Source organism: Cavia porcellus, unplaced genomic scaffold (genome assembly GCF_034190915.1).
Source record: "Cavia porcellus strain 051 isolate PalLab524CR breed Dunkin Hartley unplaced genomic scaffold, mCavPor4.1 scaffold_5, whole genome shotgun sequence".
Classification (NCBI taxonomy): Eukaryota; Metazoa; Chordata; class Mammalia; order Rodentia; family Caviidae; genus Cavia; species Cavia porcellus.
Window position 1 is genome coordinate 45,366,132 of NW_026947488.1, and position 19,040 is coordinate 45,385,171.

Sequence of the window (19,040 nt, forward strand, 5' to 3'; positions counted from 1 at the left end):
AGAGTACCTACATGAGGTCTTTCTTCATAGGCTGAACTGCTACATAACATGATTTCAGGATGGTTGGAGGGAGCATATGACCACTCAAGGTTGCAAGAGCCATTTTTCAGCAAATGAGAGAAGACTACATGTCCTTTTATAATGTAGCCTTGGCATTTGCCTACTTTTCCTGCTGCCAGGCTCTATTGATGCAATAAATTAAATTTAAAGGAAGGGACATAGTTTTTTGTTTTATGGTTGGTTTTATTTGCTTTTAAAATAAGATCAAACTTAGGGCCTCTTTCATTCTAAGCAAGTGTTCTACCTTGAAACTTACTACTTCATGAGAGAAGTGCCCTGAAATTTGGGAGTGTATTTCAAAATATTTGTGTGAGGGCTTTACATATACACAAAAGATAGCCTTAGATGCATTATAGAAGTAATTTTCAATGTAAGTTGTAACATTCTCTTCTGGCCTCATTGAGTTATCTTACTTACTCCTTGATTACGAACTTGTGTGGGTGAATCACTGGTCTAAAGATGTGAGATTTGGCTGAGATGTAGCTCAGTGCATAAGTGCCTGCCTGTCAATCACAAGGTCAGGAGTTTGATTCCTGGTACCCCAGTAAGTAAATAAATAAATGATATTCAACACATCCCTGCTAAATCTTTCATGATACTTGATTTCACACATGAGATACACTCTCAACAATACATAATTTTGTGCATAATTCTTAACATTCTTGTTGCAACTCTACTGTTTTATTTCCTACCTTGAGTTGTCATATGACAAATCAAAGAAGTAAAAATGACATTTGTGGGAGTAACCATGCAACTATTCTCAAATAGTAACAATAATAGGCACAGTTTGTTAGAAATTAATGATTTGTGTCCCATTTCATAACTGATAATTATATATTAGTTTTGTGAATAAAGTCACAGTTCTTAATACTGTTACTCATCTCTGGTCCTGAGATTAAACTCTTCAAAATAATTTGCCGGGGCTGGGGATTTAGCTCAGCGGCATAAGTGCCTGCCTTGCAAGCAGGCAGTCGTGAGTTCGATCCCTGGTACCAATAAAAAGGAAAAAGACAAAAAAAAAAGACCAAAAACAAAACAAAGCAAAAAAAAAAAAATTTGCCTAAGATAATGAGTGATTGACAGATAACCTAGAGACAGATTGATATAACACCATAATGAAAGGCCAATGAAATCTTAAGAGGTAATTTATCACTAAGACAGATAAATACTGGTGGATTTTCAAGTACAAAAAGCACAGAACAAGAAATATTTATTTGTAGATATTTGCTCTTCTGTGTTGTAGTGCAACAACCCTCCTCCTGCTGTTATAACCATCTTCTACACTGGTACCCCATATTCCTTCCTTGAGTGGGTACAGGGTATGAGGAGAGAAGCTCCACAGGGTAGCAAGACACAAACAAGAGAGAAAAGTTCACTAGAGTAAGAAAGTGGAGGGAGAGGTAACCATGGGGATATAAATCTTAGAGAGGACATGAAACTTTGCACAGGACTCCCTATTGGAATTCAATCCAATCTCGTAATCTCAAAGGACACAATGCAATGTTTTGTTACAATGGTATAAAGTTAGCAAAAGAGTTGACTGGAACCACACCAAGAGTCTGCTCTGCTCCAGTTCTTGTTGGCAAAGCAAAATAAAGAAGCCTGATTTGGCCATCTATAAAATGAGAATTAAAGAATATGCCACACCACTTGTATGGCCAATTTATAGTCTTAGAACAAAGCTACAGCAGCTTATAACAAAGCAATGCTAGTCTCTCATGGACTACTTGGCCTCACTCACTGTCACACAAGTTTCAACAGGAAGAACATCCTATCTTATACAGAATGCACACCAGGGAATGTTCAAGATAGCATACTGTAACATCTCTGGAAAATATTATAAGTTCTATTTTCTTTTTTTTTTTTACTTTTTTTTTATTTAAGGAGAAAAAGAAAGAAAAACAGAAAAAGGGTACAAGGTATAAGAATTTCAGAAAAAATAAACAGTAGGAAATCACTAGTTAATAGATTACAAATTGTTATCTTAGAAATAGTTGTTTAAGTTACAAAATTAAAGAATATAAAGTGGACTTTCAAACAGTGAGACTGGAAACAGTTTTGTTCAATGGTCCAACAAAACTTGGTAGTATGGTTATCTATCTTATACACTTAAATATATGTGCAGTTATATGCTTTAGAGCACTTTCTTTTCCTTTCTTTTGTACAATGACAATTACACATTTTGGGTTTTATTACTCCCACAGTTCTTATTACTTTTTTTTGAAGAGAGTAAAACCAAATGTGACATAACAGAACAGAGTCAGTCAAATTAAAAGGATGGACATAATAAATAATGTAAAAACAAAATACTAGGTGATCAACAATAGTTACCATACTGCCTCTTGCTATCTTAAAAAGAATTGCCTATATCATCACTTATAATAAAATTGAACAAAACAGTAAAGAATAAAATCAAAGCATTGGAGACATTACAGGACTTTAAAAGAAGATAATAGTCAACCGGAATGGGCATCATAATGAATCTTATTGTCTTTACAGTTGTTGTCTATACTTTCGAACTTGGTACTATCAAACAAAGCAGAATAGAGGAAAATCAGTTAAAGCAAGATGGTGAGGGCTATACAGGGTTTCAAATAAAGTTAATAGGAAATCAAAGTGGGTTACTATAATGTATCCTGCTATTTTTTTATTTTTCCCTTAATTAAAAAGATAAAAATAAAAAAGTAAATAATTTTTAAAAAGGAGACAGATAAAAGAGGGCATAACAACAAAACAGCGCAGGTCAAAGCACAACCATTTAAGCAAAACAGTGTTTCACCACAAGCTATCCTGACATAAAAGTAGTAATCATAGTGTCTCTTTCCTTGAAATCTTTGAGTATAACTTCGTATACTGTAGCACCAAACATATCAAGACAATGTAAAACCATTCAAGGGAATGACAGTATTACAGGATATTTAGAACCAACTATCAGAAAATGAACAATAGTTTCTGTATAATCTCCTTGTCTATAAAAGTTTTTGTTTATATTATCACATATAATAAAATACAGTAAGATACAACCTGTTAAGACCGATGGAGACAGAAGAATAAAAGCTTGATGGGACTTCAAAGCAAGATGATACTAAATCAGCACTAGCTATTGTGATATCTTGTTTTCTCCAAAATAGCTGTTCCTAATATCCAATCTTCTCTGCCTCATTTCTGTTGAGCTCATTTTCTGTCATTTGTTCAGTTTGTCTTCTTCATTTCACTTTCTGCCCCATTCATTGCGGCCTCTCTGCCACTTTTTCTGAAGTCTTGGTGTTTTCCTTTTTTAAACTATCCTGCAGTATTCTCTGTAGAGTTGAATTGGTGGTTGCAAATTCCCCTAGTTCCTCTTTATCCTGGAAGCACCTTGTTTTTCCATCAATTTCTAGGGACAGTTGTGCAGGATATATCAATCTTGGCTGGAGGTTGTTATCTTTCAAAGCTTGAATTATTTCCCCCCATGGTCTTCATGATTTGATGGTTTGTGCCGAGAAGTCTGCTGTAATTCTGATGGCTGATCCCTTGTAAGTGATCTGTTTTCTGTCTCTGACTGATTTTAGTATTCTGTTCTTATATTGATTTCTGGAATTTTGATTATTATATGCCTGGATATAGCTCTGTTTGGGTTATAGGTGGCTGTATGCCTCATACATCTGAGTATCTTTACCTTTTGCTAAATTAGGGAAATTCTCTTGGATAATTTCTGTGATTAGCTTTTGTAGTCCATTTGTTTGTTTCCCTACTTCTTCTTTTATGTTCTTAATGCTTAAGTTATAGATCCTCTTATCATCTTTTAGCCTTTGTATTATTGCTGCTTGTTTTCTTGTTATTTTTAAGAAGTTTTTCATTTCATGCTCCCAAATTGCAAATCTGCCCTCCAGTTCAGATAATCTATCCTTAGTTTCTTTCAAGCTGTTATGCCAACTTTCAATAGAGTTTTTAGTTTCCTGGTAATCTCTTTGAACCTGCTTCATGTATTCTATGTTTTCTCCGTTTTCTCCATCAAACAATTCTCCCCTTTTTTTCTGTTCTTCCATTCCAACATCTGTTTTTTTCTTGGGCGGTGCTTAGCATTTATCTAACTATTCCACTTATATCTTGCTTTAGGTCATTAATAACTTCATTTTTGAACTTGTCTATGAGGCTCTGGAGATTTCGCTTTATGTCTATTGGTACTGTGTCTGATATTGCATGTTTCTCAGGATTGGGGGCCGAGAACACTTTCTTGTTGTTCCCTCTTCCTGTATTTTTTTGTTCCTTCCATACAAGCATATATAGGAGGCACAGTTTCTTTCTTTGTTGGTTACAGTTTTTTTTTGAATTGTGCCAGCGAGGTGTTCCCGTGCACTTTAGTGTACTAGGGAGACACAGACTTGGGCAGCCTGTGCTTGGCCCACCCCTCCAGCTTAACCTACCAAAGGCTTCACCGGTAGGATGCACCTCCAGGTGCTGGGACCTGGTTTGGGCTAGCCTATTGGGTCTTAAGTCAGCAGCGACACACAGGTCAGGCACTCCCCACCAATCCCATTTGAGAGAGGAATATGAGACTAAGGACACTGCAGCATCCTGTTCCAGCTAGTCTGCCTGGTCCCAATATGTCCTTTACTGAAGCCTCCTACTCTATGGAAGGGTTCCCGATTGGCTCAGTCACCTCAGGTCGATGCAGGGCTCCTGGCCAGTCCCACTCTCAACTCCGTTCACAGATTCCTGCTCTCAGAGCTTTCACACATCTCTCTCCTTGCCCGGCAGATTTGGACGCAGCAGTGGCAGCAGGAAGTTCTAATCGTGGCTTCCAGTGGCATGGGTTCTAGCTTCTGCACTGAGATTTTATCTGTTCCTGTTGTAGCACCGGGATTGGATTTCCAGTTGGCTTCTCTTAGCTTAGTTCGTTCCTGGGTCTGCAGGGTGTATCTTCCCTTGCTTAGGACTCCTCGTACCACACCATTCCTGGATTTTAAGCGGGGTATCTCAGAGAACCTCCGTAGCTGCTGCTATCTATCTGCCATGTTCTTCTGGAGTAAGTTCTATTTTCATTTTATGTCATGTTTCAAAATGTGTGGGCTCCATTAGTATAAAGGTATATACATATCAATTATGAAATATAGCTATATTTCGAAGTTGCACAAGTTTGTTTATTGTTTTGGACGCTTGGAGTTTAAAATCTTGGGGATACAACTCACAGGTAAGTTGTAGTTTTTGACATGCATAAAGCAGAAATAGAAATGCATCAGAGCATTTCACTAGGACAGGCTTCCAGGGACAAGGAATGTGGTAGGCTGAAACCATCAAATATTCCTCTACTTTTTCTGTGTGTCCCATGGCAGACCTTACTTGTCTTCAGAGCTGGAATGAGTTGAAAAATACTAAAGCAAATTTTGAAAATTCCTTGCAAAAAAAATTCTATTCAGAGAAATCAAGACTCCTTGTAATAAAAAATTGATTTACCTATTACTACAAACCAAAACTCCTGGCAGATAAATCCTGACTTTCCTACCTTTCACAGTTAATACAATTCAAACACACAATATGGAATTTATCACAAAAACAGGAAGAACTGATACTTATTATCAAACATTTTACATATGTTGATCCATTTAAATTTTGTTATAGCTCTATAAAAATAGCTAATATATTATTCTCATTTGATAGAAAATGAATCAGAGACTATGATAATTGGGCTAATACCACACAGGTGGGTAGGGGAGATGTGAGAGTCAAATGTCTGCCTCTTGACTCCCAAATGCCTTGATTTTAGAATGTTTCATTCCTTTTCATGTAAATAAAAAAGTTTTTTAAAGTCCTCAAGTGTCGGAAAAATGTGTGTGTGTGTGTGTGTGTGTGTGTGTAATTACATTTCAGTTTGTATTTTTGGAGCAAAAGAGAGATGGTGTTTGCTGGCCTAACATTTTGGAATGGAAAGAGGCACACCAAAGAAATATCAAAATTCCCTTTAAAAGGAAAATTTGATCACTAGAACTCTAGTCATGCTGTTTAATTGACCCCCGAAGGACTTGTTGAGCTCTCTTTGACACTCAGCAACTGAATGTTGAATTAGAGAAATGACAATTGGAAAAAGTCAATTGTTGTCTTCCTCTCATTAAACCAATTTTGTGAGACAATTCAAGGGAGTGCATGGCTATGCAATTTCCACGCATCATTTGTTTGCTAAGTCATTCAACCCTGGATACCATTTATTTTTCCATTCAACACTAAGCACATATATGATTAAAAAACTGGGTCTAGAGAAAGGATGGCTGTGAGTCTGATGGAATAGGTCAGTGGGGGACCTTTCATAGCAGTGACACCATTGGACAGAGAGCATATCTCCCGAGAGGATGGATGCGCTTCAAAGCATGCTATTAAATGATAAGAAGGAGGAGCAAAATGTAATTTCTCCAGAATAATTTTTGCAACTTCTGAAATACCTTTCACGAGTGGATGCTCAATTCTTTCCAAAATGAACATTTCTATGGCTTGTGATGAAATATTTATAATAGTTAAGAACCTGTGTCTCCGAGGAGCTGCAAATAGCAGCAACTTGTAACATTTATATTAGGATTGTCTGAAAGGTGAAGAAAAAACAAGGAAGGGCTACAGATGTGACGGACATAGCACAATGGGTTTGAAAATGAAAATACTGATTGATTGCAAAATGAAATAGTAAACCTCAGTTGAGAAATTTTATGGGAGTTGGTGATATATTTGAGTGTGGTTTATTTCAAAAAGAAAACACAGTAAAGAATGTATGTTTATAACAAAAGATTGTCTGAAAATGAATGTGACTGTTTCACTAAAAATGGGTAGCATTTTATGTACTCTATTCTTGTTTCAATGATATTAAGTAGGTAGAAAATTTTTTTTTGATTGGAAGCTTAGTAAATAAATTGGAAAGCCACTGGGGTCAACTAGAGTCTCTACTATAATCTTTCTCCATCTTTGGTGATTCCAGCTGACCCTAGTGGCTTTCTCCCAAGCCTGAATTATCATTTCTCCTGTGATACTAATCTCTAAATACAGTTACTTTTTGACCTTATCTTCCCCAGTTCTTTGAAACCTTCAGTTTTGCATTTCACCTCTTGATTTAGTAGTCTAAAATCCTGTTGCAAATAAAGACCATCTGTAGACACTTTAAATGAGATGGTGGTTAACCACACTTTTTGGAAACCTCATAACCTTTAGGACCATTGGATAAGTTATCAGCTTGACCCTGATCAGAGAAAAATAGTTGCTTATGTTCTTCATTATGTCATCTACACTTTCTGTCCAATTATTCTTTCTCAGCAAAGGCACAATTGTTCGAATTCCTGTGCTACATTCTTAGCTCTTATACTTTCTTTTCCTTTTCCTGGTTATAATTTATTATCTTTTCATAATGATCTTGTTCCCATCAAATTTGTGTTTTAAAAACTTCAGTCATGGGCTGGGGATTTATCTCAGCAGCATAAGAGCCTGCCTGGCAAGCGTGGAGTTTCAAGTTCAATCCTTGGTACAAAAACAAAAAACCTTGAGGCATTGATTATTAGGCATCTACTCTGCACTTGAATCTATATTAGGTGTTTCACACACATTAATTCTAATCTCTGTCAGCATGGAGGCAGATTGGGCATAAAAAGTGAAACTATTTCAGTATTTTCCCCAATTCAAGATTTGCAATAAACATCACTTTCTGGGCTGCCAAATGGGAAGTATTACCTGGCAGCTGCTACAACTCATGAGTTATGGTGAGAATTAATTACATAGAATTATAAGGTTGGAAGGGATTTTAAAATGATACTTCTAGTCACATATATTGAAATATAGTCACATATATATAGTTACATATAATGAAAATATATACATATATCTAGTTATATATGCTTGCATTTGTTTTGAGAGTGGAATATCAAAACAAATGCAAGGAAATGTGACAATGCATTATTAAGTTTTAAAATAATTTTTACATAATCATCTGGCCTTTCTTTTCTTGATGTCCTGAAAGTGAGTTAATAACATTTCCTATGACTCAGTATTGATAAGGTACATCTGTTTTTTAAAATTGTATTTAAAAGGAAAAAGAGAAAAACACAAAACAAAACAAAGTGGTGTAAGGGTACAAGTAATACAGAACTACAAAAAAAAAGTAAGAAATCACCAGTTAATAGATTACATATTATCATCTTAGAAATAGTTGCTCAAATCACAGTGTCAAAGAATACAAAGTGGACATTCAAACAGTGAGACTGCAAACAGTTGTGTTCAATGATCCAACCAAAAACATTAATATAGTCAGCTATTTAACACCCCTAAACACACTTGCTGTTGTATCCTTTAGAGCTCTTTTTTTCCCTCTCTTTTTTACAACAAAATTTACACATTTTGGGTTTTATTACTCCTTAGTTCTTATTACTTTTTTGGGGGAAAGAGAATAAAGTCAAATATGGCAAAACAAAGCTGTCAGTCAAAACCAAGGATAGACATAGCACATGATGTAAAACAGAGTACAAGGTTATCAGCAATGGTAATCAACGATGTCTCTTGTTTCCTTAAAAAGAATTGTCTATCTCGTTAGATATTATAAAGTTGAACAAAACAGAAGAGAACAAGACCAATAAAACTTAAGCATTGTAAACATTACAGGACTTCCAAAGGAGACAATAGTCAAATCAGAATGAGCATCTTAGTGAATCTTACTGCCTTCAAAGTAGTTGCCTATACCCTCAAATTTGATACTATCATACAGACTGGAACAGAGTCTAATCAGTCTCAAAACAAGCTTGTCGGAGTATTACAGGACTTCAAAACAAATTAATAGGAAATCAAATAAAAGTTACTATTATATATCCTGCTAATTTTTTTAAATTTTTCCCCTTAATTAAAACAAACATAAGAAATAACTAAATAATTTTTTTAAAGAATAAGGGAGAGATTGAGATAAAACAGGACATAACAATATAACAATACAGGTCAAAGCATGACTGTTTCAGCAACCTAGTGCTTCACCACCAAATAACCCGACTTAATAGTAGTTACCATAGTGTCTGTCTTTTTCCTTGAAATATTTGAATAAAACTTCATATACTATAGCTTCAAATATTTCATATCAAGAAGCCCAGAATAAAGCCTTTCCAATTAATAAGTGAAACCTTTATAAGGCTTCAAGGCCACATAATGGGGAATCATGATTACCACATATTTTTATATATTTGAATCATTACTTACATTAGGGAAACTATTCGGTATTCACACATGTGAGATTAATTTATTTCACTTATGAGTATGGTCTCAAGCTGCGCCCATTTATTGATAAATATCTCAATGTGATCCTTCTTTATAGCTGAATAATACTCCATTGTATAGAAATACCACAACTTTTTTATCCATTCCTCAGTTGATGGACACTTGGGTTGTTTCCAAGATCTGGCGATTACAAATTGTGCTGCTGTAAACATAGGTGCACATATATCACTATGGTATGATGCTTTCAGTTCTTCTGGGAATATGCCTAGAAGTGGAATAGCTGGAATAAATGGGACTTCCAATCCCAGCTTTTTGAGAAATCTCCAGACTGACCTCCACAAAGGCTGCACCAGTCTACACTCCCACCAACAGTGCAGGAGAGTTCCTTTTTCCCCCACAGCCTCTCCAGCATTTGTTGTTGTTGGTTTTCTTGATCCTGACCATTCTTTCAGGAGTGAGATGGTATCTCAGTGTGGTTTTAATTTGCATTTCTCTAATGACCAATGATGATGAACATTTTCTCATGTATTTATTTGCCATTTGCATTTCTTCATCTGAGAAGTGCGTATTCATCTCAGATGCCCATTTTTGGATTGGATCTTTGAATTTTGGGGGTTTGAGTTTTTTTTTAAATTCTTTATATGTTTTAGACAAGAGTCCCTTGTCTGAGAGAGAGTTCACTAAAATCTTTTCCCAGTTTGTGGTTTTCTTTTCACTATGCTGGAGATTTCTTTTGACATGCAGAAACTTTTTAATAAGAAGTCGTCCCAGTTATAGATTCTGAGAAGTATCTCCTGTGCGGTTTGAGTCCTGTTCATGAATTCTCTACCTACTCCTATGTCTTCAAGGTTTCTACCCAATTTGTCTTCCAATAGATTTAGTGTTTCTGTTTTAATATTCAGATCTTTGACCCATTAAGATTTTAATTTAGTACATGGTGATAGACATGGGTCTAGCTTTAATTTTTGGCAAATGGAGAGCCAGTTTTTCCAGCACCATTTATAGATTTATTAAAGAGACTGTCGTTCTTCCAGTGAACCTGCTTGGCTCCTTTATCAAAGATAAGGTGGTTGAGTGTGTTTGTAGTGGTGGTTGTATCTTCTAATCTATTCCATTGATCTTCAGCTCTGTTTTGATTCCAATACCATGTTGATTTTACTACTGTTGCTTTGTAGTATAACTTCAAGTCAGGGATTGTGAAGCCTCCTGCTTTGTCTTTGCTGCTTAGAATTGCCTTTGCGATTCTAGGTCTCTTCTGGTTCCAGATGAAATTTAGGAGTGATTTCTCTAGATCTATAAGGTATGTTGATGGTATTTTTATTGGGATTGCATTGAATCTGTATAACAGTTTTGGGAGAATGGCCATTTTCACAATGTTTGTTCTTCCTATCCATGAGCAAGGGATGTCTTTCCATTTTCTGAGATCATCTTCAATTTCTTTTTTCAGTGTATTATACTTTTCACTGTATAAGTCTTTCACTTCTTTCGTAAGAGTAATTCCTAAATATTTCATTTTTTTTGCTTGCTAATGTGAAGAGTGCAGTTTCTCTCATTTCCCTCTCTGTGATTTTGTTGTTCGTTTATAGGAATGCTATTGATTTCTGAGTATTGATTTTGTATCCAGCCACATTACTGAATTTATTTATTGTATCTAAGAGTATTTCAATGGAGTTTAGGGGGGGGTCTTCTATGTAGAGTATCATTTCATCTGCAAACAATGATAATTTAACTTCTTCTTTTCCTATCTTTACCCCTTTTATTTCTCTCTCTTGCCTAATTGCTCTCTCTAGTACTTCCAGTACTATATTAAATAGGAGTGGTGATAAAGGACATCCTTGTCTTGTGCCTGATTTTAAATAAAGGCTTTCAATTTTTGGCCATTTAGTATAATGCTGGCTGTTGGTTTGTCATAAATGGCCTTTATTATATTGAGGTAAAGACCATCTATTCCAATTTTCTGTAAAGTTCTTATCATGAATAAATGTTGGACCTTATCGAAGGCTTTTTCTGCATCTATAGAAATGATCATGTGATTCTTATTTTTGGCTTTATTGATATGGTGGATTACATTTATTGATTTATGTATGTTGAACCATCCTTGCATTCCTGGGATGAATCCCACTTGGTCATGGTGTATAATCTTCTTGATGATTGGCTGCATCATATTTGTCAGTATTTTATTGAGGATTTTTGCATCTGTGTTCATTAGGGAGATCGGTCTATAGTTGTCTTTTTTAGTTGGGTCTTTCTCAGGTTTTGGTACTAGAGTAATATTTGCTTCCAGGAATGACTTAGGAAGGATTGCTTCCCTTTCAATTTCATTGAATAGTTTGAGGAGTGTCGGCATTAGGTCTTCTTTGTATTTCTTGTAGAATTCTGCAGTGAATCCATCTGGGCCTGGACTTTTCTTGGTGGGTAAGGACTTAATTACATTTTCAATTTCATTAACAGAGATTGGGTTATTCAACAGTTTTACATCCTCTTGATCTAGCTTTGGTACTTCATATGTTTCTAAGAATCTGTTTATTTCTTCTGTGTTATCAAACTTTTGAGAGTAGAGGTTTTCAAAATAGGTGTAGATGATCTTCTGTATTTCTATTGGGTCTGTAGTGATTTCACATTTTTCATTTCTTATTGCATGAATTTGAGCTTTTTCTTCCCTTTTTTAAATAAGGTTGGCTAGGAGCTTATCAATTTTATTTATTCTTTCAAAGAACCAACTCTTTGATTCGTTGATTCTTTGGATTGTTTTCTTAGTCTCTATTGCATTGATTTCTGCTCTGATTTTTATAATTTCCTCTCTTCTTTTGGCTTTGGGCTTGACTTGCTCTTCTTTTTCTAGCTGTTTGAGGTGTATCATCAAGTTATTTATTTGTATTCATTCTGTTTTCCTGATGTGGGAACTCAGTGCAATAAATTTTCCTCTGAGGACAGCTTTCATTGCATCCCACAAATTCCGATAAGTTGTATCTGCATTTTCATTTTCTTTTAGGTATTGTTTAATTTCTTCTTTAATTTCTTCTGTGACCCACTGATTACTCAAGAGTGTGTTATTCAGTTTCCATGTGTTTGAGAGATTTTTGCAGTATCTTTTATCATTAATTTCTAATTTCAGAGCGCTATGATCCGATAACATGCAAGGGATGATTTCAATTCTTTTGCATTGGTTTAAGTATGTTCTGTGAGCTAATATATGGTCCATTTTAGAGAATGATCCATGTACTGCTGAGAAGAATGTGTATTCTGATGTTGTTGGGTGGAACATTCTGTATATGTCTATCAAACCCATTTGTTCGCAGGTGTGATTCAGTTGTGTTATTTCTTTGCTCATTTTCTGTCTGGTTGATCTGTCCCTTGGGGTCAATGGCGTATTAAGGTCTCCTGTTACAATTGTGTTACTGATAATTTGAGTTTTCATTTCTGTTAATAGTTGTTTTATATAACTGGGTGCTCTGGAGTTTGGTGCGTATATATTTAAGATAGTTATCTCTTCCTCTTGAAGTTTTCCCCTTATGAGTATGTAGTGACCTTCTTTGTCCTTTATGGTCATTGTTGGTTTAAAGTTCACGTTGTCTGCAAACAGAATGGCTACTCCTGCCTTTTTTTGGATTCCTGCTGCATGAAGTATTGTTTTCCATCCTTTGACTTTCAGTCTGTGAGTATCCTTCTGGGTTAGACGGGTTTCCTGTAAACAGCATATGGTTGGATTTTGTTTCTTGATCCATTCTGCTAGTCTGTTTCTTTTGATTGGTGCATTGAGACCATTTACATTAATGGTTATTATTGTTAAATGCTGGTTTATTGTTGGCATGTTATCTCTATGCTGTTGCATCTTTATCTTTCTGTTCTGTTTAATTATTTGCTTTGCTTAGTGGTTTTTTCTTTTGTGTATCTAAACTGTCTTTCAATATTTTTTGCAGGGTTGGTTTGGTATTCATGAAGTTCTTCAGCTGTTCTTTGTCATGGAAGTATCGTATTTCACCATCAATTTTGAATGACAGTTTTTCAGGATATATCAGTCTAGGCTGGAAATCATTTTGCTTTAGGATCTGGAATACTTCACTCCATGCTCTTCTTGACTTTATTGTTTGTGCTGAGAAGTCTGCTGTGATTCTGATAGGTTTTCCTTTACAAGTGATCTGTCTTTTCTCTCTGACAGCTTTTAATAATCTATTCTTGTGTTGGATTTCTGGGATGGTGATTATTTTATGTCTGGGTGTAGTTTTATTTTGGTTATGAGTGTTTGGAGTTCTATATACTTCACTGATCCTGATGTCAGTTTCTGATCTCATGCTTGGGAAATTTTCAGCTATTACTTCTCTAAATAGCCTCTTGACATCCTTTACGTTGTCTCCTTCTTTTTCATTAATCCCTATCATTGTTATTTTCATTAATCCCTATCATGTTATTTTTCTTTGCATCGGCTTGCAGTTGTTGAATTGTTGTTTCCTGATTCCTTGTTATTTTTAAAAGATCTTTCCTTTCCTGTTCACTAGCTGCAATCCTGTCTTCAAGGTCTGAAATTCTATCTTCACTTTCATTAAGGCGGCTTTTACAACTTTCAGTGGAGTTTTTTATTTCCTGTATATCTCTGTGCATCTGCATTATGTATTCTGTTTGTTTCTTATATTGCTCGTCTAGGGATTCTATCTTTTTGTTTAGTTCCTCCAATTTATTATCTGTGTTTTCTTTAGATATATTCAGAATCTCTTTCATTTCTTTTATCATTTCTTCTTTTACCTGGGAGATTATTTCGAGTTTGAATTTCTTTAAAGCTTCCTGGAGTTGCTTGTTAATTTCAGTAGGTATTGTGTCCGATATTTGAGGTGAATGGCATATATTTTCTTCTATATACATTGCTCCTAGGGTTTCCTGAGATGGGCTGGAGGTTTGAGGTTGTAATTTTGTCTTTCATTTTGTCATTTTCCTATATTTCTGTGTTTCAAGTGTTATTTGAAAGCTTCCTCAGGATCTGTTGGAAATCCCCTTCTATGTTTGCAGCTACTGAGACTCTGGCACCACACTACCCCAAGCCACTGGGCCTGCAGAACCAATGGCCCTCCTCTGCCTGCTCAGAACTCTGCAGTTCCAGACAAGTTGGGCCTCAGGGACACTGTGCGCCCACCTCCCCCTTGGAAGCTCCACAGCTCTCCAATCGCAGCCGGGATGTGGAGGCAGATGTAGACACCTCAAACACACCTCTCCAGTTCACTGCACCTGGAAGCCTGGAGGGACCCAAACAGTCTGGGCTCTGGGCAGAGTGCACAGATCACTCACCACAGGCTGCAGGGCCTCCAGAACCCGCGATGCTCCACTGCCTGCCAAGACATCCACAGTCCTCCAGACACACAGGGAGGCTGATGCAGGCACCCCAGATCCGCCCAGCCCCTCCTCTGCACACCGACGGCTAGGCGCGGCAGTCCGAAACAGGCTGGGCTCCAGGGATAGTGTGGGCCTGCCCACTCATTGGAAGCTCAGCAGTTCTCCAAGTGCAGCTGGGATGGGGAGGCGGATGTAGAGGCCTCAAACCCACTTCTCCACTTCACTGCACCTGGAAGCCTGGAGGGTCCGGAACAGTCTGAGATTTGGGCAGAGTGCGCTGAGCATCTGAGATTTGGGCAGAGTGCGCTGAGCACTCACCACAGGCTGGGGTGCCTCAGGAACCTGCGATCCCTCCCTGCTTGCTGAGATATCCATGGTCCTCCAGACACATGGGGAGGCTGATGCAGGCACCCCAGATCCGCCCAGCCCCTCCTCTGCACCGATAAGGTACATCTTAGTGACTGTCAAGACAGCTCTCATTGGAGAGTGTTTCTATCACTGTATGCCTGTACATATGATTCCAATTCTTTGGAATCACAAGTAATTCATCCTAAAGTGTCCCAGAGCAAGTATGTGTTAAAGTGTAATCTAAATCCACTGTTAAGATTTAGATCTACATTTTTGTTGTTCAAAATTATGTATTTATAACATCTATTTAGTGTCTGTACTTAATTACTTTTGAGTATATACTCTTGCCTATGTATAAGTAATCTGACCTTTTAAAAAACTTGTGGCTCCATGCAAATTTTTATTTCAATTTAAGAACTTTCTCACTATCAATAATGTCAAAATAAACAATATTTACTGAGCATTCCTGAGGCAGCAGGAACTAAAATATGACCTGCATCAAAGGTAGAAAGTGGTGGTAAACAGTGAGTGCACAGGGGCTGGAGGTTTAGCTCAGTGGCATAAGCGCTTGCCTTCCAAGCAGGCAGTCGTGAGTTCGATTCCCGGTACCGATAAAAAGGAAAAAGACAAAAAACAAAACAAAACAAAACAATGAGTGCACTGAGGGCCTGGAATTTAGCCCAGTGGCCTAATCGCCTGTCTGGTCACGAGTTTGATCCCCAGTACACAGAGAAGAAAAAAAAAAAAAAAAAAGAATGAATGCATTAGAATCTAGAAATCTTGGTTTATAGTCTCACTTTATGACTTAATAATGTCACCTTAAGCAAGATATCAGCTGTGTTTCAGTGGATTATGTTATAAAATCATGATAAAGAATTATAGGGTATTTCAGATTCAAATAATGAAATAATATGTCAGATTACTCCCCCTACTGAAATAATTAAAAACCAGGCAAAATTTATGAACTATAAATTTTAAGACAGCAAACATCAAATATCCAAGATCGAAAGTTATTCCCTGAATATGTGAAACCAAGAATGTGAGCTCTATAATGACCCCAGTTAATTGTGATGAGGAAATTTCTGTGTATTGGCACAAAGAATGGGAATTTCAGGGCGAGTTCTTCAGGTTTTCTGAGTTGTGAAGAGGGGACACACTGGGAAAACACACTGGCTACTGTGTTCTTGGTGGAGAAGGCTGTAAAGGGAATGACCTCTAGTAGTATGCAGTAGTAGTCCTTTGAGAGAGCACTAATCATCACATGCTTGTAAAGACATTTGTGAGAATAGGGAAAGAATTATCTGAAAAAATTAAAAAAAAAATTCCTTGCACTTATGCAAGAATGGATATAGTACAAGGTCTAGCAATTAGCTAGAGTATAAAAGCTGCAAATTTATAGGACATTGGAAATGAGACAATGTCCAGAAAGTAATTAGTAGTAAGCTTTACTATTTGGATATTGTTATTCCTAAACTAAATATTCTATGGATTTACTTAATTAATTACAAAAACAAGATCATAAAGGATCAAACCATTCCTAGGTAATTTCACTCTCTTCCAGAATAAAACTGAGGGATATTTACAGTAATACAAAAACATTTAGCCCTTGAAGTGAGAAGTTATAGCCCATGCTAGACATGCAGTCAACAAGTTGGAGGCATTAAAGAGGTAGGAAGAAAAATAAATTAGTTGAAAGTGATTCAGAACTGGCACACATATTTGGATTGAGATAAATACAGTATGAGAGTTCCCATAAATTAAAAAAAGCATAAGTAGAAAAAATGTCTTAAAAACCCAAAGTAGACATTTATAAATGAAAATTATCCTGCCTGAGATGAAAAATACAATGGACAGATTGGACATAGTGGTACATGGTTGTAATCCTTGCACTTGAAAGGCTGAGGCAGGGAAATCTCAAATTCAAGGCCAGGCAGTGTTATGTAGTAAAAACCTGTATCAAGAATTTAAAACAAAGAAAAATTTTAAAAGATGCCAGATGGGATTAATGGCAACTTGAACACTGCAGAATTGTTAGAAAATATGAAGACAAAAATAAAGTTATTTAAAATGGGATGATAAGAACTATGGAACAACTGCAGGTGGCTTATCCATCATTTAAGTAGCAATCCCAAAAGGAGAGTGATATTTTAATAAACAAAACTGGTATTTTCCCTAAATAGTGAATAAAGACCAAAGATAGTGAACATTTAATAATATCAAACACAAGACATGAAAAAGTATGCTTTGGTACAGTATAATCAAACTGCTCAAATCGTAAAACAGACATGCAACAAATGGGAAAAAGGTATTCTGTACAGAACAACAAATCTAAGGGTAACAGCAGATTTATTGTCAGAAACAATATAAGAGGGAAAACAAAGAGGTAATTCTTGAAAACACAGATAATTTCAACATGATTTTGCTTTGTATTCTCACGTGATCAGGATGTAAAAATGACATACAATCATGAGATTGGGAAATTTAAAATAAGTATAATGATAATCATTAAATTCTAATTATTCAAACTATAAAGCAAAAAGTGCCATGTTGAAAAATTCTCAACCATGTGCTGTAAAGAAACAAGTTGTCAATTTATTAAGATATAAATAATTTACAATAAAAAGGATGATAAAATTGCATCGTGCTTATACTAAATAAAAAACCTGAAACAGCCATATTAACTTCAAAGAAGATATTACGGTAAATAAATTATAGGTATAAAGAAGAACATTTTATAATGTTATGAGTCAATATGTCATGTGGCCATAATCCTAATTATGTATGCATCAAATAATAATGTATAAACATGCCAGAATGAAAACTGATAGAAATTCAGAAAATTCCCTCAATGATAGTCAGAAATTTCATTATACCACTCTCAGAAAATGAGAGAGAAAAAGAGACAATATGTTAGAAGAATATTTATTTGAATAAAATGATGATGCAACTTGGTCTGATTAATATTTGCAGAACTGCCTGCCCAGCAAAAAATGTATACACGTGCTTGTCAAATACACATAAATGTATATCCAGCTATAAAATATTCTAGGACATAAAACAAGTCTCATTTAATTTAAATGTATTTATATCATTCGAAATGCGTTTTCTGTCAACAACAGTGCAAATAGAATTCATTAGTATAAAATGCCTGAAAATTTCACAGTTATTTGATAATTAAACAATAATTCATTAATTGAAGAAGAAATCAAAATTTAAATTAGACAACACTTTAAACTGAATGAAAGTGAAATCTTTTCAAAATTATTTTTGGGGTCCATGAATGCCTTAATTCATTGTAACTCTTTCAGACTCAAATCTTATTTTACAAAACAATATAGCTCTTACTCTGGTCAAACACTTTAACTTCCATGTTAAGAAACTAGAAACAAACAAAAAAAGATGGGACTCAAAGTGAAGAGGAAGAAAATAGTAAAAAAATGAAACTGGAAATTAATGGAGTAAAAGAAAAAGAATGACTGATTTAAATGTGTAACTGCCAAATATGCTCCTCGCAGGAGAACCTATGAATTCATGTAGGTGATCTCAGGAACAGAAACAATTACAGGAAAACAATGATAGTGAAGTAGGGGGACAGAGTAAGAGAGGTTAAGTAAGAAAGGTTATATTTTGCAGTAGTTAGCACTGTGGGCACTGCTGTTTAAATGGTGCACAGGCTCCGGAAAAGAATGTAGAGCATGCATTAGAGTTTTACTAACAGAACTGCACAGAAGATGGTGTCTTTATCTTATAATTTCTTTTCCAACATTGAATGAATTTTGCATCTAAATTATTATCTTCCTTCCAGCAATGCTGGTATTCCCTGTGTATGGATCAGAATTAAAGCTGAGAACAGCAGGTGTTTGCAATAAGCAGATTTCATAATGTAGGGATGAGCCTCAGGGGATCAGAGTGAGCTATCAATAGCTCCAGCTAGTATAATTCATCCAGGAATGCACTAATTATTCAATGGTTCTTGCCAGTTAAATTATCATTAGAGTCTGTTTAAGCTGACCAGTCTTTCACAGCTGCTATTGAATGGATTGCTTCATCTCATTTTGAGTGGATGACTTCAGTTTGATAGTAATGCAGTTGGGAAATACAGT

At 35.8% G+C, this 19,040-nt stretch overlaps 1 protein-coding gene across 1 annotated transcript in view; it reads left to right on the forward strand.

Annotated features, from left to right (window-relative positions):
- Positions 1-16,976, forward strand: part of LOC134476057 (uncharacterized) — a 33,545-nt gene extending 16,569 nt beyond the window's left edge. Inside the window, exons 2-3 of the mRNA XM_063248716.1 lie at positions 4,801-5,068; positions 14,269-16,976. Coding sequence (XP_063104786.1) covers positions 4,852-5,068; positions 14,269-14,678 — 627 coding nt within the window. The 5' untranslated portion in view covers positions 4,801-4,851 and the 3' untranslated portion in view covers positions 14,679-16,976. The remainder of the gene's footprint in view (positions 1-4,800; positions 5,069-14,268) is intronic.
- Positions 16,977-19,040: the final 2,064 nt, after the last annotated feature.